Source organism: Meriones unguiculatus, chromosome 1 (genome assembly GCF_030254825.1).
Source record: "Meriones unguiculatus strain TT.TT164.6M chromosome 1, Bangor_MerUng_6.1, whole genome shotgun sequence".
Lineage (NCBI taxonomy): Eukaryota > Metazoa > Chordata > Mammalia > Rodentia > Muridae > Meriones > Meriones unguiculatus.
The window spans coordinates 12,251,362-12,275,034 of NC_083349.1; the positions used below are offsets into that span (position 1 = coordinate 12,251,362).

At 40.8% G+C, this 23,673-nt stretch overlaps 1 protein-coding gene across 2 annotated transcripts in view; it reads left to right on the top strand.

Annotated features, from left to right (window-relative positions):
• Positions 1–23,673, top strand: part of Dock1 (dedicator of cytokinesis 1) — a 494,434-nt gene that overhangs the window by 117,686 nt on the left and 353,075 nt on the right. For both annotated transcript variants that reach the window (XM_060381413.1, XM_060381416.1), the window contains exons 22-23: positions 583–717; positions 15,488–15,596. In XM_060381413.1, coding sequence (XP_060237396.1) covers positions 583–717; positions 15,488–15,596 — 244 coding nt within the window. The remainder of the gene's footprint in view (positions 1–582; positions 718–15,487; positions 15,597–23,673) is intronic.

Here is a 23,673-nt window from a genome sequence, read left to right on the forward strand (position 1 = left end):
CGTGGGATGGATAATTTGAAAAATAATTCTGATGAATTTATACATGCTGTGATTTGTGTAAACTTTTTCATGTTAGTGATTTGTTTTATGCTCCCAGTTTATAAATATGACCATCAGAAATACAGTTATTATTTATGTTTTAAAATATTTATATATATTTTTCATTCAGGGGTGAATTCCATTACTAAGAAATATGATATCTATTCTAAAAATATTATTATTCTCATTTTTTTATGCTCTTAATAGAGATTCCTAGGAATTTCATTTAAAATTTAGCACTGTTTATTTGCATTGTCATCCAGAAATTTCCCATCCAAGGCATTCAGTTGCAGCAGATTAGTTCACCTGAACAGGCGGCTGATGGTCATGAGGGAGGAACTCTTTCATCTCACCCCTTCACCATTCTTACGTTGCCAGGAAGACATTTACCAAGCGCTTCGTCTGATAAGAAAAGCTTCATGACTATTCATGTATCCATAGGTGGAAACCAGAGTAAAAGTGATGATGTAGACATCACTTTCAGATAAGTGTCTCTTTGGGATTTCTGAACTCTTGCTTGACATATGTTTCCCTTGGGACTAGGAAGCTGACCAAGGTGTTGAGGACCTATGTGGCAAGTGCGGAGAAGCCGGGAATCAATGAGCAGCTGTACAAAGCCATAAAAGCCTTGGAGTACATCTTCAAGTTCATCGTGCGCTCTCGGGTATTGTTCAACCAGTAAGTGTTCAGCCAAAGCCCTGGAAAATGCTCACTTCCCTCGTTTTTTTCTTTCCCTCACTCTCTCCTCTTTGTCCTCCTCCCTGTCCTTGGCTCATCTTCCCTCCTTTCCTTGCCTGCCATGGCCAGACACCCATAGGTAAAGGGCAGGTGTGCGTTTGCCCACTCTGACCCTGACTGCTTCCACGGCTGTCCCTGCAGTTTGTGTTGTCCCAGAGTCTCGAAAGTGTGCCTGTGAGCCAAGCATTGTCTGCTGAAAGTGTTTGTAATGCTTCTCACGCAGTGCTGGGCATCCACTAAGAGCTTGGCAGTACTTTTCAGTATATCTTCATAGAGCAAAAAGCCCCACAAGAGCAAACAAAAATGAAACAAGCAATGAGGAGGAAAAGCCAAAATCAAGTGGTACTGCCTCACATGGGAGCACTGCAGGGCGCTGGGCACTATTTTCCTTCCAGCAGAATGCTGTATTTCTCCAGATACTAGAGCACCCTTGGGCAGCCTGCCTAGTGAGTGTTTCGTGGCCACTGATCACCTTTAATTTTGTGCTTGAATCCAAGTTGGGGTATGTATGACTTGATTATTTCAGAGAATGTTGGTCCTTTATAAACTTATAACATCCACCTTTGTCCTGATAAAATGAAATCAGTATCTCCCACTATCAAAAGAGATGTACAGGTAGATAGTCTGGGTTTACGGTATGGAGTGCACTCTGCTTATTTTTGGAGGGTGCCATTTGATGGTGATTTACAGCGAGGATTTTCTTGTGGTTGGTCTCTTCACACAGGGAAGGGCTTTGTGAACCCATCAATCAGAGAGCATGCTGCCTTTGCAGAGAACAGGGCATACCACCTGTTATCAGTGAGAACTGGGCAAATGTTCATTGGACCCTTATCAACACCTATTTCCTCTAAGCTTCAACTTTACCTGCTTGAAGTAGATATGTTGATAAGTACCAAGAGGAAAGGGAAAGGAAGCATAAAGAATGCCATAGCAGCATGATACTGATTGTGTAGACCGGTAGTGGTCAAAATAGGTGTATCTACGAGGGACTGGGCAGCCCTCCTCTTGCTCTTGGGACTGGGGTAACAGTGCTCGACTCACTCTGGGGTTCCCATGGGTAAGCCAGTAGAGATATATGTAGACCCAAGGGTGGACATATCAGGCTTTGTCCTTGATAGATATCTCAAAGGTATGTTCTTTCTTTTTACTTGCTGGAGGTTGGCATGGCACTTACTGTAGAAGGGTTCTGTCTTTTGGGGGTGTTTAAGTTGATGGTGATTTTCTCACTGTTAGGTGGGAATGAGGACAAGATAAACTTGCCTATGCATTCCTGTATGTTGTTTGGTTTGATTTCAGTCATGCTAATTATGCGAGAGTGAACTCTGTGGCCCTTGGAATCATCATTTTTCATTATTTCCTTCCATTACACAACTCTCTTCTCTGACCATGTCATGACTCAAGTGTAGAGGTCAGTGGACAACCTGCAAGAGTTGGTTCTTTTCTTCCACAATGTGGTTTCCGGGGATCATATCGGGTCCTCAGCACTGGCAGCAAGCACTCTCAGCCACTCAGCCATCTCTCCAGTCCCTGTTTTAAAATTTTTCTTTAAATTCTCTCATTACAGTAAGGCAGGAGGGTGAGCTAGAAAGAAAACCCATACTAGTTTGGCGTTGTGGCTTTCATCATGGTTTAACTGAAAATTTGTAATCTTGTCCAGTGTATGCTCCATGTGCTGCTGAATCAGGGGCTTGAGGATGTGTGCCTCCTTGGCAGCCACAGCGAGGGTTTCCTCATTCCTCAGAGATTCATAACAGCAACCTGTGTATGTGGGGTGCCATAGCAAAGGCTGCCTCATTTACATCAGTGCTTCATTAGAAATGACTATGGATGGTCACTCAGTCCACTGAGATCAGGTGGGTCAACCAGTAGCAAATTCTCTGCCTCTCTCTTTAGTTCTTTTCAAGTGTAGACTATGAACTTGGGATTCCAGGCATAAGATCTTAGAAGCATGGTATCTCAGATTTGTTCAGTTTGATCAGTCTTATGCTGGTTAGGGCATACGTTTGGCTGGTTGTTGACATTAAAAATTTACTTAGAAGGTTTTGCCAGGTGAGACCCACTTTACTCACCTACCCTATATATAACTTCTGGCCTGAAGAAGACTATGGCTCACAATCACTTGCTCCATGGTATCCCTCATGTTCTCTGCATCCAGTATCTTTTTATCTTCTTATCTTTAGAGGCTTTTTCTCATGACTTTAAGGTAGATCTGCCTTTTCTAGCCTGATGCCTATGAGCAGTGAGGTCAGGGTATAGGGTGTGTAGCTATGCCCAGTTCTCCTAGAAAAAGCCTCTTCCAGCTTTCAGAATGCAGTGTGTTATTTTCATCTCATTGACAGAAGTTGTCACACGACCACCCTAGCTTCAAGAGAGATAGGTGGGAACTCAGTTGAAGCAGAGATTATGTTACCTTCAACAAAATGAAAATATACAATAAGTATATATTAGGCAGTATAGTAGGTTGTAGTGTTTTTCTTCCTGTCCCTTAGCTCCGGGAATAACTACTCATGAGACTCATTAAATATTATGCAGATATCTAGGCCATATAACTCTGACTAGTTCATAACAAAATAACTCATATTACTAATATAATTTTGCCACATGGTTGGTTACCTGAGCTCAGGCTCCATGCATCCATCCTCCTCAGATCTTGCTGGCTGAATCCTGTACACCTGGCTCTATACTGAAATCCCTCTGTTTATTGGATGTTCCACCTCCTATTTCCTGCCTCAGCCACAGGCTATAGATTGTTTAATTGACAGGTGATGCATCCATACAACACACAAGAGATTCCTTCTATAGAGCAGATAGTCTCCACTCTTGCATATCTTCAACCCAGTTTACCTGTGCTTTGAATGCTTAGTATTTCCCTACTTCATCCCAGGTTCTATGTTATCTTCATGTAGGCTCTATTGCACATTTCTTTCTCATAAGAGTTTCTCATAGAGACTCTCGTCACCAGCATCTTTATGATTTTCAGTCATTGGAATACTAGATGGCTAACAGATGAGCTACTAGAAACACACAACTTCCTGTAAGAATGTGGTATTAGAATACAACTTCTGCTCAGCTCTCTTCTCACAGATACTGACTCATATCCTCCTGTCATGAGCCTCACATGGGGACATCTCACATGGGAAGTGAGTTTACACCAAAGGGGTGCCACCACATCCTGTTCCCTCCTCTACTCCCTCCTTCCCTTCCTTCTGCATGGGAAGCAGAGAGCCTCGATTTAGGCACTTGCTGTGAAACTTTTCCATTCTCAAAAGGTATAAGAGGAGACTGTCTACCCTCAGCCCTGTGGGCTCTGACTTTACCACGACTCCATCATATTGTCTGTCTCTGGTGCCGGGGTCTGAACTTTCCTGGGAGCCCCCACCTTGTTTTTCCCTCTCTGTCTGTCTGTAGCACTATAACATGGTCCCGGTAGTCCTCTTGCCCTCTTGTCTCAGTGTCCTCTTAAACCATATGCCCCAACTAAAACCTAACCTGAACATGACACAGGAAGTACCCCATATAGGGCCTCAGGAATGACCTTTTGCCTGTGCTGGGTATTCAGCCTGCCTCTGCAAGCTAGGTCTCAGCAAGACCCAGCCCTCTCCCAAACTGAATTTCTTTGCTAGAATAACTTACACTTTCTGAGAGCCAAGATTGTGCAAAACACGAATTGAATGTCAGCCATCTCTAAGAGGAGCAAAGTCTTGCACTCTCCAAGGTTTTTGTCTGGAGTCATGGCCTTCCTTACTGACACAAGGGCATCATGATGAGATGGTATAGGCTCTTCCTTGTCTGTCTTGTTTTTCTTTCCCTCTCTCCTTTCTTCTTCAAAAAATATGTAATAACTTATGTCCTGTCTGTATCACAATTTTCACATCCTTGTCAAACCTTCTGCATGTGTGGGTTTTAGCTGCCTGCCAGGATCTTGGAAGGATGAAAGAACATATGTGCCTTTCAGAATGCAAGGTGCACTTGTAGCCATATTGTGTGGATACAAGAAATACTTTTTTTTTTTTTTATCTTCGGATGAAACCTGTGAAGGTGTTTTAATATCTTGTGGATTTCAGGGGCTAAAAAACCAAAAAAACAAAAAACAAAACTCATGCCCTTCTAGCCAGAGCTGCTTCTTCCAGAGGCTTCATTTCCCACCCATGATGTCCTGACCTTGTCCTTCCATGATATTTATCTTTGACTTTAAAGTTCTGATTGGAGTCTTGGCACATTTCTGTTTTGAATGGGTTTCATGAAGAGTCAACAGCTTGGTGGTATCCCAGGCAGACATCTGGAGTGTTTGATCATCAGAAGCTCTATGTAGGTCTCATGCAGGGTATTTTCAGAGGCGGGGAGCAAAATGGGGAGTTCCCATTTCCTTACCTACAGTACACTCATTACCTTTGGAGAGAAACAGTTGTTCTCACAGCTTGGATTGATAAGTAGGTTTTATTTTTTTTTTCAGCTGAACAAACTTTTGAGGCTTATTCTTTTTCTTCTTCTTTCAAAATGGTCTGCTGTGTTTTCAAGTATAATATAGCTGCTGTGTTAAATCCTGGGATAATTGCGAGCAATTATTCTTCTGAAGAACAAAGAGACTAAACTTGGTAGATAGGGATATTGACACTTCCCGCACTCTGTGGCTGTCTTTCTGTTGTGCAGTCCCATTCCCCACTCTTCTCTTGCACTTGGGAAGCTCTTTTTGTCTTGAAATGAGAACAGTAGCTCTGGCCCAAACAAATGTGGTTCATCTTGAACTCAGTGAAAGACCCCAGGCAGCCAGAGGCTCCTCTGCTGTATGTTTGTCTGCCTTCTGTGTGGGTGGATCACATTAACTAGAAAGCCTGAAGCAGACACATCTTGCAGCAGACAGGCTGAATGCTGGTCTTCATCTAGGTACTACTTGGCACCTTTACTGCCTTTAGTGTGCTTGTAGTTTCTGCTTGTCATCTAGTGTTAGCTTTGTGAATAATTAGTTATTGATTATGAATAAGTTATGCCGATCTGTCTTTGTGCTCTCATTCCTTGGGTCACAAAATAGAATGTAGTTCTTAGACAAAGAGCCTGTCCTCATTCATTGTTAATGAATACTTAATGAAAATAGAACAAGGAATGAGGAGGTCTTAGTCATCAATTTATTTATTGATAACTTTCTCGGTTCCTTCTACACATCCCTTCCTCCAAATCCAAATAGGTCGTGTATGTGACTCTTCCAGGCATAGTTGATGAAACCAGGATGGAAAGTTCTAGAGACTTCCCTGATGAACTTTCATTACAGAGAGATGTTTCAAAGGAGTCAGTGTTTGGTGCTAAGCATTCATTAGCCTAAGAATGCTGTTTGCTAAGAGAGCAACTCATTATTAAAATGTCATTCTCGAGAGGGTCTTTGTGGGGTTCCAAATATATTAAAGGCTCATACATTATGCTTTACAGGTTTTGAAACAGTTGTTGTTGGCCTACAGGTTTATAACTGTTGTTTGTTGTGTGGATTTAATTTAGTCCTTAATCAGCATGAAAGTCTTCCCGTGTATTGGTCACTGTGTACTTTTCTTCATTCATTCTTTTATTTTCCAACTCTTGATGCTTCATACTTAAGGTTCTCTTGCTACTTTACCCACACTTACCTCGGAATTCATCATATAGTTTGGGTTTGTCTTGAGCTCATGGTGATCCTCTTGCCTCAGTCTCCTGAGAACTAGGATTACAGGCATGAGCCTCCATACCCAGGTTAAGGCATGTCTTTTTATATAAACACAGCATGTATCTATTTTTATTTGCCAATCTCACAATTCTTCAAATTCTATGTTCCATTTGTTTATACATAATGTTGTGAAGTTTTAGATTCCGTTTCTCAACCTAAATTAAATTAAAAAAAAAGATTTTCTAAACTAAATGATATTTCTTTGTCCATAGCTTTGTAATGAGAATGGCAGAGGATTGTAATGAGGACACCAGTCATTAAGGAAGGTGAAGGAAGGAAGTTTTTAAAGGACCAAGAGAGAAAGATTACACCACATATTTTTGAATAAGTGGTTTTGGCTACAGTGAATAGACAGGAGTGACCTTACTCCGTGGTTGCTGGGTAGAATGGATATCTTGCTAGAAATACAAAGCTATGGTGCCAATCTGTACATACCAGTGCCATGCACATTCTGTTGTGATAGTTTCTGTGGGACAATCATGTCAAGGACATTCCCTTTACAGCCTCCAGCTTTAAGTAGTTTTGGGGAATTCGGTCTGCATGGAAACTACATTTTGATTTTTGGCAACTTTGTCCTTCTCATTTTAAATAAAGATTTCCAAATACTTGTTAATTACCAACCCCTGTAGTTAGGCTTTGGCTGTAATTGTTGTGGACACATTGCTCTCCCTGTTGCTTGCTTGGTCCCATGTCAGGGGCAGAAGTGATTGGTGCCTGGTAATCAGTGTTACACTCCTTTGGCAGCAGGTCTCTGGAGCTGCTCTGCTGGAGTCCGTTGGTAAGTTCCTTTCCTCTGTTCTGCTCTTTGGGAATGGTTATCTTTTCAAGCAGCACGCTTCCAACAGATAAGCCAAGCAGAAAGATACAGTAAATATAAAGCATGGGAAGTTTGGAAATAAAAGAGCAAGGAAGGAAATTCCATATTTCTTATAATATAATGTAATATAATATAATTCTTATAATATAATGTATATGAAATTGCATATAGAATTTGGAAATGGCATGGATCATTAGAATTCTATGAACTTTTGCAGTCCTTTATACATTCACATCGATAACCAAACATCATTCTAGAAATAATCCTTATTCATGTAACTAGAGTCACAAATCAGATTTAATCACTTTAAAAGCAGTACTTAAAGGACTTCAAAGCAAACAGATGTCAGGTTATAGATATGGCTTAGGGGCTAACAGCACTTGCTCTTCTTGCAGAGGGCTCAAGTTCAGTTCCCAGCAACCATACAGCAGCTTGTAGTCATCTTCAAGTTTAGTTCAGTGGGATCCAATGGCTTCTTCTAGCCTCTATGGACACTGCACCTACGGGGTCCTCATACATAGATGCAGGCAAAAGATGATCTTAAAAACAGATGTCACAAAGAAAACGATCACTAAGATTTAACTTTCTGTAAAACTAACGCTGGCAGTAGAAAGCTTATCTTGAGAAAATACAACAATCTTTGTATCTTAAGCCAGTTATTCTAAGTTTTACTGAGAACAGATAACCCTTTAAAACTAATTCATGTAAAAAAGAATGGGACTCACGTTTTACCTCAGTGTGTAGGTTCAGGTTTAGAGAATCCTGTAAGAGCTTTATGAATGTGACCACGTGTAAGTTTCTGTTCGTAAGATGTGTTCTTAGCAGAACTCCAGCTTGCAGACTGTAGCATGCTTTCCCTCTGTTGCTTTCATTCTTTTTCCTCACTTTGGAACATTGCCTGCCATTCTGCTGCTGAACAGAAACTTCATTTTGTAAAACTAGATCTCATTTGAAAACAATTCTTTTTTTATCCTTCTTTACCAAAAATGTCTTTTTCTCCTCACAATTTTGTTCATCTCTTCCCTTCCTGCTTCCTGCTTCCAGTTTGGCTTTGCGTCTTTCCTTCAATTGACACTTAAGTAAACTCTAAACATCTCTACATTTATACAATTACTCCTTTTCACAAAGAAAGGATGAATTTCATGTGTTGCAAGTTTTCCTCATCAAAACATGCTGTATTTTGTCATTTTATTCTTTCCACATAGAATTACCTATCAGCTCGAATTTGAAACTCTAGTCATTTTTGTAGTAAAGACCAGAAAGGAACTTCTTTTTTCCATATACTGACAACATATGACAATGTATATTTCAGTAAACCCAGTTATATACTGTATTATACAGGTTTGAAAATGCTAAGAAAACCTTAATTTATATTTAATTCATTTTTATTATTTAAACTGGCATTGGAATCATGCAGTTCTTTTGTATATTTAATGCCCCTTGTAGAATTTGTGGCTAGTTTATTTGTAAACATACCATTGAGCACTCCTAATTTATTCTTTGATTATATATTCTTTGATTATATACATATAGATATAATCTCCAACTTCTCCACATATGTGTAGTCTTTATTTTTGGTTATTTCCTCATCAAAAAAAAAAAAAAATCCCCTAAAAGGTGAATGGCTGTGTTTAATGTGCAGGAGACAATGGACATTATTTTTTTTTACATATTTATTTTTTGTTTAAAGATATGATTTGATATCTAGTAGAGATAATTTTAACCTGGCCAAGCCATGATGCCCACGCCAAGTTGTATGCTAATTCCAGCAGGTGTCTCTACTTTTATTTAGTCAAAATTTCATAAAAAGTAAGAAAGTAATGTGAATTTATTAGTTTATAAAATGATAGTTGAGTGAAAATTATATTTATGACAGAATGGGACAAGTTAAGGTCACCTACTTAAGTAATGGAACTTTAAAATTTTTGTTTGTAGTTTTATGAAGCCTGGGACCAAATTGTTCAGTCTCAGCAAGTTCACATAGTTTACAGTTTTCAAACGGGCCTCTTCTACTCTTCTTTTCTTTCATCTCAAATGAACATAGGAATGAATGCTTAGATATTTTCATTTTGGCTAGAACTGGGTGAAATAAATTTCCAAACTCTCTTGAATAACAAGATCATTTTAGTGTGAATAAAGTGGATTGACACTAAGGGAAAGGAAGCACCAGAAAAATTAATATATATATGTATATATACACGTGTATGTATCATTTATATGTCACAATACATGATGTGTTATAGTCGTCATATATATTAGTATATAGTATGCATACAAAGTCTCCTACAGCGCTAGGTTTCTGGTATAAAATCATAGCAGTCTTACTAACATCTAAATCACTGAGCACAGCAGCCTACAAAGGCCTTTGCCACCTTTCTTAGGCAAATAGCAGCAGGATACATCAAAAACAAAGGAAATTTTGTCTGGGATGTTCTTGTTTCTTTGAGTAAAAATAACATGGGAATTTGAGAAACAGAAAACTGGTTCCAACTGCTTGCCCCAGGGAAGAGGAATAGAACTCAAGTAACAGCTTAGAAAACTATGTCTCAAGAAATTGAGGTTACAGCTGAATCAAGATTGCCAAATGCCATTTCACAAATGGCCTTCTATTCTTCCTGATATTTATGCCTCTCTGAATATGGAAAATGAAAGCTCTTTTTTCTAAAGTTTAAAAAAAAAAGTGGATTGAAAATAGAGGAAAAAAGAAACTAGCGCAAAAAATGAATACTATTATCATGTTTGTGGTACAGTTGCAGATTAAGAATCATCATGACAGTTTCGACATGAAAATTTTATATCAGGCATGCAATCAAAAATGTTTTTAGATACACAGATCCAAGAGACATATACCATCACAGCACATAGATGTGAGCACAAGTGTAGGTGTTTTTAAAACACAGTAGAAATCACTGCTGCAGGATCTGTTGTTACAGTTATTTCCTTGGATTGCAGGGTCAGCTGACCCTGGCTAAGTTAACTTTGCCCTGAGCTGTTACTGGCACTCTAGGAAAAAAAAAATACCTTTATGCAAAGTCATCCCCATAAAAACAGCCAGCACATGACAGAAGAGCCTTTGTAAGAATTTCACCTCAAAAACAGTTCATGGAGTTCTGCCTTGCTTAACGATGTGATCCTTCCAATACACTGAAATAATATAAAATCAGTAGGGTGCCTTTATAAAAAAGTGGGACTCTAGATTTCTGAAAAGACTTTTTTTTTCCCAAGTATTTTTTTAAATTATTTATACTTTTATAAATTATAGTTTATTCACTTTGTATCCCCACTATAGCCCCCTCCCTCAGCCCCTCCCAATCCCAACCCTCCTCCTTCATCTCCTCCCATGCCCCTCCCCAAGTCTATTGATATGGGAGGTCCTCCTCCCCTTCTATCTGACCCTAGCCTACCAGGTTTCTTCAGGACTGGCTGCATTGTCTTCCTCTGTGGCCTGATAAGGCTGCTCCCCCCTCAGGGGGAGGTGATCAAAGAGCCAGTCCCTGAGTTTCTGTTCCCATTACTGGGGAACCCACTTAGAGACTGAGCTGCCATGGGCTACATCTGTGCAGGGGTTCCAGGGGTGCTAGGTTATCTCCATGCATGATCCTTGGTTGGAGTATCAGTTTCAGAAAAGACCCCTGTGCCCAGAGTTTTTTGATCTGTTGCTCTTCTTGTGGAGCTCCTGTCCCTTCCAGGTCTTCCAATCTCCCCCTTCTTTCGTAAGATTCTCTGCACTCAGTCCTCATGCAGAGAGGCAAAGTGGATGGACATCAGAAGAGGGAGAAAATAGGCAACAGGACAGGAGCATAGCACAGAGGGCCATTGAAAAACTTTACCCAGCAAGGTGTGGAAAGAGATGCTGAGACTCAGAGCCAAACTTTGTCAGAGTGCACGAAAAGACTCTTGAGAAAAAGTAGTGTTGTGGAAATGGAGAATACCATGGGCTCCATTATAGGGTTTGTTAAGAGCTGACTGTTTGCTCCAAAGGAACTGTATTCCAGTCCCCTTTTTGGTCACCACAGATATCAATTTAAATAAGAAAAAGAAATTTGACATACATTCATCCATTTATGTGTGTATGTATGCATGATCTACTGTCTGTCATCTGTCTTTAATATCCATCATGTTCTTTATCTATCAGTTATCTTATCTACTTATCTTTCCATTAACTACCATCTCTCTCTCTCTATTTATCTATCCATTCTTTTCATCCATTCATGTTAGTTTTTATTGTCAACTTGATACAACCTAGAGTTATCTGAGATGGAGACTCAGCGGAAGAACTGCCTCCATTAGATTGTCCTGTGGCCATGTCTATGAGGTATTGTCTTGTCAGTTGATCTGGGACAGCACTCTCAACCTGTGGGTCATGACGCCTTTCGGGGGGGGTCGTCGAACAGTCCTTTCACAGGGGTCACCTAAGACTGTCTGCATATCAGATATTCACATCATGGCTCATAACAGTAGCAAATTTACAGTTATGAAGTGGCAACAAAAATGATTTCATGGTTGGAGGTCACCAAATCATGAGGAACTGTATTGAGGCATCACCGCATTGGGAAGATTAAGAACCACTGATCCAGGAGGCCTGTCCACTGTGGTGGTACTATCCCTCTCTCCCCACCAGGTGTTTTTGGGCTATTTAAGAAAGGTAGCTGAGCATAAGCCAAGGAGTGACTCAGTAAGCAGAGGTCTTCAGTGTTTTCTGCATGGGTTCCTGCCCAGGGTTGTCTCAGTATATATAGGGTATGACCTGAAATAAGAGCCAGATAAACCCACATATGAGCCAAATAAACCCATTTTTCCCCCAAGTTGCTTTTGGTCTGTATCTCCTTGCAGCAGACGATGGAGACTCCGTGCATTCTTTTTGTCCTTGGCACTAATGTCGCCATGCACTTTAATACTACATGTATTTTGAGCTCTGTCACACGTTGCTGTTTTGTGTAATTGTCATTCATTGGTTGTGCTCTACGTATAGAATTGCTTTTCATCTCTCTTTTAACTTCAGGTTTCCCCCAGGGTTTGTTTTCCTTCTGTCAGAAGAGTTCCCTGTAGGATTTCTTTTAGAAGAAATCAGCTACAGGCTTTGTGTATATGAAAATGATTTATTTCATGTCTGTGGTTGAAAGATATTTTTATTTGACACAGCCCTCCAGATTGGCAGTTTTCTTTCTGTAGGTGTTACTCTATTTTCTTCTGGTTTCCATCATTTCTGGTGAGAAGTCTGCTTTCAGATATATAGTTACATCCTTAAAAATAGAGTAATATGTGTCTCCTCTTCTGGCTGCTCTCAAAGTTTGTCTCTGTGGTTATTTGCAGTTTTACTGTGGGCTGAATAGGTACACTTTCTTTTTCATTCATTTTTCACTGAAAGTTTGGGGTTTGGGGTTGAAGTCTTTGATCACCTCTCTAACCCCCCTTTTCTGCAGATATGTGAGTTGCATGCGTCCCAGACCTTTTTGCTGGGGCTCCATCTTCTACGCCCTTCTCTGTCTTTCTTCATGACTTTTCTCTGGGTGGTCTTCCATTTCACTATTTTTATTTCTTGCTGTGTGTGCCCTTTAGGTAGCCCATGCAGTGAACTTTTAATGTTATTTATTACATCTCATAATTTGGGGATTTGCATTTTACAGCTCTAGTTTTAAATGACTTTGACCTCTGATTTTTCCACCTTTTATTTTCTCATATTCTATCTTTTCATTTTCTCTAAATAAAAAAAGAAAAGTTTTGTGTAAGCACATGTGTAGGCTACCCACAGTATTCAAAAGAGGATGTTGGATAACCTGGGGCCTGAGCTGCTATGTAGGTGCTGAGAACCCAACTAGAGTCCTCTGTAAGAGTCTCAGTGCTCTTGACCACTAGGTCATCTCTCCAGCTCCCATGTTTTCTCTAATTTTGATGTTTCAATCAACTAACTACAGGGCAGCTCCTGTGTTCTGAGTCATTCTCTTATTTTCTTCTTTGGTTTGACCATGTGAACCATGTTTGGCTGAGGTTATTGAGTTCTGTTTGAAGGATGGATTACACATATGCAAAGCTGTCGAAGCTCCAGATTATACGATTATCTTCCTGAGATGGCTCATGGTCTTGCTGGAGATTGTCCTTGGGCATGACCATACTCTAGGTCTGGTCATTTCCGTTGTGGTAAAAATACCCCAACAAAAGGCAACTTAGCGTAGAAAAAGGTTGTCTTTCAATTCTAGGTCACAGTCTTTACATTTTTGGAATGTCAAGGCAGACACAGCCACAGTCAAGAGCAAAGAGATAATAAATACACACTGCATGCTGTAGGCTAGCTTTGTCTTCGCTAACACTTTTCAGGAGCCCCTGCCTGGGAAACGGTACAACCCGCAATGAGCTAATTTTTCCTACATGAATTAATAATCCAGACAGTCTTACATAGACATGCCTACAAACCATCCTGGTCTAGGTAATTTATCACTAAAACCATCTTTCCAGATGATTCTAGGTTGATTGTTAAAATTAACCAAAGCCTACCTTGTAGGCACAGTCAATCTGGGCATCTTGGTTTCCTGAGAGCCTGTGGTGGGCTGGGTGCCTGGAAAGTTGGTGAGCTGTGTCTGCATTTTATTTTCCAAGGTTCTCCAGTGTTGTCACCCAGAATCTGCTGTTTTGTTTTGTTTGTCTCTTATCTGCGCTGTTATCTAAGGTCCCTTCTCTTGATTTTTGGAACCCAAGCCATTTCTTCTGAGACTGGTACCACTTCCAGTTGGCTTTCTAGAAGTTTTCATTTTAGTATTTAGTCTCATACAGAATACAGCTCCAGGAAGTGACAAATGTCCTGGGGTGACAGAAAATTGTAACTTATTTACAATAAGTGGCACATATCAGCATTCATGTTACCAACGTACAAGATCCTTATTGTTCATTTAAAGCACAGCTGAAGCTCTTGACAGTTTCTCAGTTTCCATCGCCTCTTAAATGAATGCACTGGTGTAGAGCCATTATTGAAAATAATTTTGAGTTTACCATTACAATGTCATTTTAAAATGGTTATAAGATCCTGTTACAGTTAGACAATTAAGTCTTCTTAGGCTAGTTCTATAACATCGTGACACTTCCCAGGCATTTGCACCAGCCCCGCTATTGTTCACCTCCCACCTGCGAACAGAAGTTCACGACTCTATAATTTTAATTGTTCAGTATATCATTTAAGCAAACCTCTATTTGGAAACGTTTATTTACAAAACAGGTGCACTGGGTTGCAATTTCCCGCTTTATACCAGAATTCCTTGCTTTAGAATGGAACTCATTTAAATGTAAGATTACCTCTGGGGTAATTAATTATCACTGAGTTTATGAAATTTTCCATTGTGTACAAGTTCCAGGTGGGGTATATTTTTAATTAGGCAGGAAACTAGTTTACATTAATAAAACATATGAGTTGCTACATTTTAAAATGTAAATGCAACTTGCAGTAACTGCTAATAAATAATTTATGGATGGGACTTATTTATAATGAGTAATGTATATCGGCATCTTCGGAACCAGTGTAAAAGCGCCTTATTGTCCACTTAAGGCATAGCCAAAGCTCTTGACAGTCCCCATTGCCTCTTAAGTGAACACAGTGGTGCAGTACCGTTTCTCAACGTGACTTTGAATTTACTAATATAATGTTATTTTTCAAATGGTTATAAGAGCCTGTCACATTTAGATAAGTAACTCTCCTTATGTTCGTTACATAACATTAGGTGTTAAAAATTCTGGCAGAAGGTTTGAAGATAGAGCTCCACAATAGAGCACTTGCCTAGAACGCATGAGGCCAAGGCTTTGTACTCAGTACCACAAAATTAAATCAATAATGAATAATTGAAAGCTGGCACAAAGCATGCCAAGGGAGAATTATGGTTTCATTGGGGTAGGAATAAATCTGAACTGGCCCATCATAGTCCCCTCCTTTTCTTTCTTCTGACTCCTTCTTCCCATCCTTCCCCTTGTGTGGCTTATGTCTTTACAGGTTTCTGAAATGTTTCAAGTTACCAGCAATATGTATTGGGACCAAGTCTGCTCTGATGCATACCTCCATAGTTGTGTGTCAGATCATACCCACCCACCCCCCCCTTGAAGGATGCTGGAGACGGCCCTCACACTCCCACAGGTCCCCTGTCAGTTCCCTTAGTTACTGTGGATGCAGGGCTCAGAGCCGGGGCTTCTCCTCAGGTCCCCACAGTGTCATGTGTTTCTTGCAGGCTGTATGAAAACAAGGGGGAGGCCGACTTCGTGGAGTCCTTGTTGCAGCTGTTCCGGTCCATCAACGATATGATGAGCAGCATGTCAGAGCTCACAGTCAGGGTGAAGGTAGGTGCTACCATGCTCAGCCAGGCTCCGGCAGCTCCCTCCTGGGCTGAGAGATCCTTAGCTAGGAGTGTGATCTTGGTCTGTGTTCAGTGAGTTCTCATCTCCTTCCTTTCTAGGTGGCTGAATTGTAGATTATCTCTGTGCTCTGTTCCAGAGAGGTTCTGAATGAACTTAATATAAATAGAGGGAAGTTTATTAAAGTCAGTTTAACAGACAACTTGTCAGGGCATCTGGCGTCTGAGACTCTGGGAGGGAGGCTGAGGTGGATGAAACCTTGGTCAGACTTCAGTCTGTGAGAAGGGAATGACTCCGTTGTTCCTTTCCCTCTTCATCCATTTCTTTTTTTGTGTTTGTGTGTGTATAGATGGGCATCTGTGTGCATGGTGTGGCCAGAGTTCAACCTTCGTTGTCATTCCTCAAGTACCTTGATGTTTGTTTTAAATGAGGTTTCACTGGTTGGCCTGGAATTTACTATGTAGACCAGGCTGTCCTTGAACTCACAGAGAGGTAGAGACCTACCTGCCTCTTCTTCCCAAGTGCTAGGATTAAAGGTTTGCATCATTATTTCCAGCCCACTTTTTTGTTTTTGAGACAGGTTCTATCACTGAACCCAGAGTTTGTTTATTAGGCTAGCCTGGCTGAGTAGATTGCTCCAGGGATCTTTCTTTTTGTACATACTCATCTCGGAGATTATAAGTGTGCTAGATTTTAAGTGTGCACCACTGTGCCTGGAGTGTACATATATGCTTGCACAAACTCCCCTCATTGTGCCTTGCATGCAAATGCCTCTAACCTTGGAGCCATGTTGCTGCATCCTCTCCCTTTTTGTAACTGAGTTTTGCAGGATTGAGTTCCAGTTCTCATACTTTCAAGGCAAGCACTTTAGTGGCTGAGCTATCTCCCTAGCTCCTCTACACCCATTTATGATCACCTCTTCTTGTTCTGTTGTCGTTGGGAAGAAGGCTTGGGACTCCTCTAGGACATTAGTGGTGTGGAGTTGTCCCAGAGACAGAGCGTGGAGAGGCCCTGAGGGGCAGTCCCAGATGCCCACACTAAGAGTCCACTCTGTTATGTGGACTCTTAGGAGCTGATTAATGACCAAGCAATTGTGTAATTTGGAGCTTGCTGGCTGCTATGATCTGGCAAGGAACAAAACCAAGTCTTTTTAAAGTGAGTCCTTGTAAGTTCACTCTCCATACCAAATTGTATCTTTTTTTTTCCTTTCATGCTTTTTTAGTGGATAATTTTAAATCATTCTATTGTTATTATTGTATATAAAATGAATTAATTATTCTGTGTATATTAATTAAATGCAAGAAATTATTATGGCAGCAGTTACGCATAAATCAGCTCTTTTCCAAATAAAAGGCACAGAAACTTGTAAGATTTATAATAAACCTTAAAGTTCTAGAGCTGGGCAGATATTAATCCTTCTAAGCTGTTTCCCATCCAAAATCCCAGACACTTAAACATGTTCCATTGGGCTGCTTCTGCTCCATCAGGCCAGTCCTCAGAGCAAGATGTCCTTGTCCGCAAACTCCAGGTTACTCCATGGCAACCTCCTATCTCCTCTCCATCTCCTTCTTTCTCCTTTTCCTCTCCTAGTAGCCTTTCTGAGACCCTAAGACTAGGAACCTTTGCTCTGCTGCCTTTCTTCTGCCCAGCCCAGGCTGTCAGCAACTTTATTAACCAATCAAGGATAACTGGGGAACATTCCTTATATCACATGGATACAGGACATGGTTTAACATGCATAACAATGCTCATGGCAGGGAGGTTACCAGATCTCAGGGCATTGACATCAGCATCTGAAAACAGCATCTTAAAATTATTATATTAAAAATGTTTTGGACACTGCTGTAAAACTTTGCCATGCTAACTAGAATGAGGATGTGTGTGTGCAGAAGTGGTTCCTTGTCACAGTGACTAAGATGATTCTTCCTGCTGAGTAAGAGTAAAGCTATGACCTCCTAAGGTGATTCGTGGCAAAGCCTTATGATCTCTCACCCCAATTTTCACGTGAAGTTTCCCCAGATTGGTGATCTATTAAGAAAGCCATGTCCTGCATATATTAAAAGTTTTAGGTTAGTTGTTTTGACAATGTGATACTGCCTAAGGCTGTTTTAACCCTCCAGGGTTAAAATTAGCTTTGCATTAGTACATTTTACTGAGGAATGCTGTGGCATTTGAGAGAAACAGACATACATTGTTCAAGAATAGATTTTAAAAAAAAAAAGGAGAGGAAAGAAAGAAAAAGAAAAAAACAGTTCCAGGAAGTTTTGAGACTAGAAGTAATTTTAGTTGGCTAAATATATTCTTACATTATTAAGTTTGATTGGGCTTGACTGGTGTCTGCCTGCCTCCCTGGAAGTGAAGTCGTTTGTCAGTGGAGCCCGGAAAGCTTACCCTCTGGTGGGTGTTCTATTGTAAGACACGGATGGATTCAGTGACGTTCATGCTTGCTGCAGGTCTGCCATCTGCAAGTTGGAAGACAGATTTCTTCCTTCACTGCTAATTTGGTATTGTATGATCTCATGACATTTGTTCTTTTAGCGTTGCTGAATCTTCATTCAGTCCTTCGGCTTGGGTCCTAACTCACACACTATTTTCACTCTTTCTGTTTTGCCATGTGAAATGGAAATAGAATTGTACACTATCTTAGGTTTCTCTTACCGGGGCATTTCCTAGGATGAATTATTATTCCCAAAGAGCCAACACTACTGGCTGCTTTGATTCTCTGGTGCTGGCGTGAAGGTCAAGTGCACATTTTCATGGTACATGTGCCTGCGAGTGTGTGTATGTGTAGGCAGTGTGAGTATACATCTAGATGTAACACATTGATGTATGCCTACCCCTGCGCATCTGTGTGGGATGTAAGCATCGTGTGTGCCTGTGTGGGAAGGCATGTGAGTAAGCATGTATGTTTGGGATGTATGAGCGTGTGGATTGCTGTGTATGTTTCTTTATTTCTCTGTGTGCATTCATTTGTAGTGTCTTTGCTGTACCTATAAGCTGAAAAGAGTTCATGAAAAACGTCAGCTCTTATTCCACAGGATGCACTCAGGCATTTTCTGTTCTCTTCTAGTCTCCTTTAGTATATTCTAGACTAATGTGTTTTCAGTAGTAAAATTGCTCACTGGGAGGCCCTGTGTTTTCAGCAAGGGCTAATGGATCTCAGCCCACATTTGGAAGCAGTGCTTTTTTACTGTTCTTTGGGGCTCTTTCCCATCTTTCCTGTACAGCACAGAATGAATATATTATCATAGTTCTCTGCACTTTCTGCACTGTGTTGTGCAGCCTCAGGCTCCTGCCAATTGGGCATGAGTCTGGGACTGAAGACTAATTGAATTTGAGGCTCCTGAACTGAGGGTGAGGCAGACATGTGAGGGTCTGTCTCCTTCCAGGGACTGCCCTTAGGAAGAAGTCCTCTCATCTGCCCCCTCTCTCATCCTCTCCTGGTGTGAGTTCCATCTGGCCTTCCTAAAAGGAGCTGAGTTGGAATGATACCATTGTGTAATCAGTTGAATTTGAGTTGATGGGTGGCTTTTCTCTTCTAAGAGGCAGGACTTTAATGTCCCTACAAATAATACGCTATCTTCCTTCTTTGCCTTTTGTCTTATGTGAAATTGTTGTGCATGGCAAACTGTTACTGCCTTTTGTCTATCTACTGCTAAACTGGCATCTTGGGTCTATATTGCTTCTCACAAATCTCGAAATTTAAAGTTTTATTTTCCCCAGAAAAACAGTCTGAATGTGTGAGGGGCGATGACAACTAAGAGTCAGATATGACAGTTTTCACAAATGAGAAGCCAGGCTTCATGGAGCTTTGACCTACACAGTGCTCCGTGAGTGGTGACGGCAGTGCCCATTCAGACATTCTCTCCAAGGCTCATTCATTTTCCTCCCTGGGTTCACATTCATCAGACACCGAAGAGTCCCTCATGACCTCAGCTCTCAGAGCTTCCACTGTGGGTATTTCATTCTTACAGCTGTGTGGTTTTCTTTTGAGCTTGGAATGATCCCAGTCAGACACAGATCGGTATGATGAGCCGAATGTTCATAGGGTGTCCTCCCTCCATGTATGGGGACATTGCTTCCAGAAATCAACAGAAATAGATGGAGACCTGATATGCCATTCCTTATAAACATGAAGTAGCGTTTGCAAATAACCTTTGTCCATCCTTCTTCATAGCCTATTATTTTTTTACTATTAGTTTATTTTTTTTAATTATTAATTATTTATTATAGTTTATTCACTTTGTATCCCAGCTGTGGCCTTCTCCTGTCTCTCCTCCCAATCCTTCCTTCCTTCCTTCTTCAACTCCTATGCCCCTCCCCTAGTCCACTGATAGGGGAGTTCTTCCTCCCCTTCTATCTGTCCCTAGCCTATCAGGCCTCTTCAGGACAGGTTGCATTGTCTTCCTCTGTGACCTGGCAAGGCTGCACCCCCCACTCCCCCAGGGGGAGGTGATCAGAGAGCCTGTCACTGAGTTCCTGCCAGAGACGTGCCCGTGCTTCCTTTACTAGGGAACCCACATGGAGACTGAGTCTATGGGCTACATCTGAGCTGGGGTTTTGGTTCCTCTCCATGCATGGTCTTTGGTTGGGGTATCAGTCTCTTCATGGGCTCCAGACCCCAATTTTTTTTTTTTTTTTGTTCTGTTGTTCTCCTTTGGTGCTTCTGTCTTCTCAGATATTTCTATCTCCCCCCTCTTTCATAAGATTTCCTGCACTCTGCCGAGAGTTTGGCGATGAGTCTCAGCATCTGCTTTAATACCCTGCTGGGTAAAGTCTTTCAGAGGCCCTCTGTGCTAGGTTCCTGTCCTGTTCCCAGTTTTCTCCCTCTTCCCATGTCTGTCCCATTTGCCTTTCTGAGTGAGGATTGATCATGTTACCCAGGGTCCTCCTTCTTGATTATGTTCTTTAGGTGTACAGATTTTAGTATGTTCATCCTATATTTCTAATATCCACTTATAAGTGAGTATATACTAAATGTGTCTTTCTGCTTCTGGGATACCTCACTCAGGATGATCTTTTCTATTTCCCACCATTTGCCTGCAAATTTCATTATTTCCTTGTTTTTAATTGCTGAGTAGTATCCTATTGTGTAAATTTACCACAATTTCTGTATCCATTCCTCTGTTGAGGAACATCTGGGTTGTTTCCAGATTTTGGCTATTATGAATAGAGCTTCTATGATCATGGTTGAGAAAATGTCTTTGTTGTATAGTTGGGCATATTTCGGATATATGCCTAGGAGTGGTGTATCTGGATCTTGAGGTAGCATTGTTCCTAATTGTCTGAAAGAGTGCCAGATTGATTTCCAAAGTGGTTTTGCAATTTTACATTCTTACCAACAATGGTGTAGGGTTCCCTCTTCTCCACGTCCTCTTTAGCATGTGTTGTCTCTTGACTTTTTGATCTTAGCCATTCTGATGGGTATAAGATGAAATCTTACAGTTGTTTTGACCAAGTATGTTGGACATTTCTTTAAGTATTTATCTGCCATTCTATATTCTTCTATTTAAAATTCTCTGTTTAGCTTTGTACCCCATTTTTTAATTTGATTACTTGGTTTGTTGCTATTTAACTTAAAAAAAAAAGATTTATTTATTATTTATTCAGTATTCTGCCTGCATATATGCCTACATGCCAGAAGAGGGCACCAGATATCATTATATGGTGGTTGGGAGCCACCGTGTAGATGCTGGGAATTGAACTCAGGACCTTGGTGCTTTTAACCTCTGAGCCATCTCTCCAGCCCAGTATTTAACTTCTTAAGTTCTTTATATATTCTGGATATTAGCCCTTTGTCAGATATAGGATTGGTGAAGATCCTTTCCCAGTCTGTAGGCTGTCATTTTTTTTTTGTTTGTTTGTTTATGACAGTGTCCTTTGCTTTACAGAAGCTTTTCTGTTTCATGAGGTCCCATTTATTGATTGTTGATCTTAGAGCCTGTGCTGTTGATGTTCTGTTCAGGAAGTTGTCTCCTATGCCAATGAGGTCAAGGCTTGTCCCCACTTTTTCTTCTAATAGGTTTAGTGTATCTGGTTTTATGTTGAGGTCTTTGATCCCCTTGGACTTTAGTTTTGTGCAGGGTGATAAATATGGATCTATTTGCATTTTTCTACATGTAGAAAACTACTTAGACCAGCAACATTTCTTGAAGATGGTATCTTTTTTTCCATTGTATTGTTTTGGCTTCTTTGTCAAAAATCAAGTATCCATAGGTATGTGGGTTTATTTCTTGTTCTTCTATTAGATTCTGTTGATCCTCCAGACTGTTTCTATGCCAGTACGATGAAGTTTTATTTTTATTACTGTGGCTCTATAGTACAGCTTGAGATCAGAGATGGAGATACCTTCAGAAGATCTGTTATTGTACAGAATTATTTTACCAGTTCTGGGATTTTTGTTTTTCCATATGAAATTGAGAATTGTTCTTTCAAAGAAAGAGGAAAGAAAGATTTCTGTTGCCACATGATCAGCTTACCATCTCAGTACATCACATCTTCTCTGTATAGCTGATGGTACCTAATTCAATGTAAGTATCATGTAAATAGTGGTTCTGAATAGGAAATGATGAGGAAAAACTAAGTGTGTCCTTATTTCAGACATATTTTCTCATATCCATTTTTGATCAATTTTGATTAAACCCCTCATGTTGAAATTTAAGTGGCAGGGCTGACAACATGTAACATATATGCTTTAATGTTTTTTTGTTTTTGTTTTTTTTACATATAGACTATTACAACTTTCATATCTTTGGCATGAATTTGCCATATAACCACTAATATTCTGTCCCTGTTTGTCTCTGCCTGTCTTTTTCTCTGTGTCTTTCTTGTGTCTCTGTGACCATTTGCCTGTACATGTTCTTGTGGAGAGGGCTAAAGTGTAAGGTAACCATGGAGCTGGAGGTACAGGTGGTTAAGCGAACCAGTTAACTTGATTGCTGGGAACCAGTCTTGAGTCCTCTGCAAAATAAATATGTCCCCTTAACAGCTGACAGTCTTTGTAGCCCAGCAGTTCTCAATCTATGTGTCCCGACCTTTAGAGGTTGAATGACCCTTTCACAGCGGTCACCTAAGACCACCAGAAAACGCAGAAAGTTACCTTATGATTCACAACAGTAGTTACATTATGAAGTAGCAACAGAAATAATTTCATGGTGGGGGTTACCACAGCATGAGGAACTGAATTAATGGGTCACAGCATCAGGAAGGTTGAGAACTGCCACAGTCTAGCCAGACCCACTAACGTTTTCCATCAGCAGTTGTTATTAGCTGCTGGTTGTACTTGAGCTCATTTGATCCATGTCCTCTTTCAGAATACAGAGGTGTTTTCCCTCTTTGTTTTCATAAGCAGCTCTTTAGGAACCTTCCTTGGCTGGCCATCTATAGTCCTGGCAGGAGCCTTGTTCCATCCTGTCTGGCCTGAGGCTTTCAGGTTCTGTACCTCTTATGGACCTCCTGTGACTGTCCTTTGTGCCTGTCACATGAGGCTTCTGGCCTTCTCGCTGCCTGGTGCTGTTAAATAAGATGGTTGTGACTCGGTTTCCTCTCAATCTACTCCTGTCTGTGTTTCCACTTCGTTCTTGGTGGCCTGGAGTGGAGAGGGGACCGCTTTCCGTACCTACTTTGTTTCTCTAGTTATTGGCCATGTGCGGGGAAGAAGAAGAGTGTGGTGGTGAGGAGCGCAGCCAGTGAAGGACTGGACCATTGTAGACCAGCAAGCGATGTAACAAAGTCCCATTTTGAGACCAAAAGTTTTGCCCAAAGCAAACAGTATCCTCTTTCTTTCACTTGCTTTGCTTTGAGGTTGGTAGAGGTCAGCCGAATGCCATTAGCTTTATTTTCAGGTTTCTCATTTTTCTCAGACGCAGGATGTGATGTTTCTCATGGGGACTTTCCAGGTCATGTCACTGCATAAGGAAAAGACTTATGGAACAAGAATATAGGAACAGCTGAGGCTGGCAGCCCAGGAGCAGCCAGCCGTGACAGAAATGGCTACCCTTGGTTGAGAATCAGCCACAGGCCAGGCCTTCTAGAGAGTACTGCTGACGAGATGCCAGAGTCC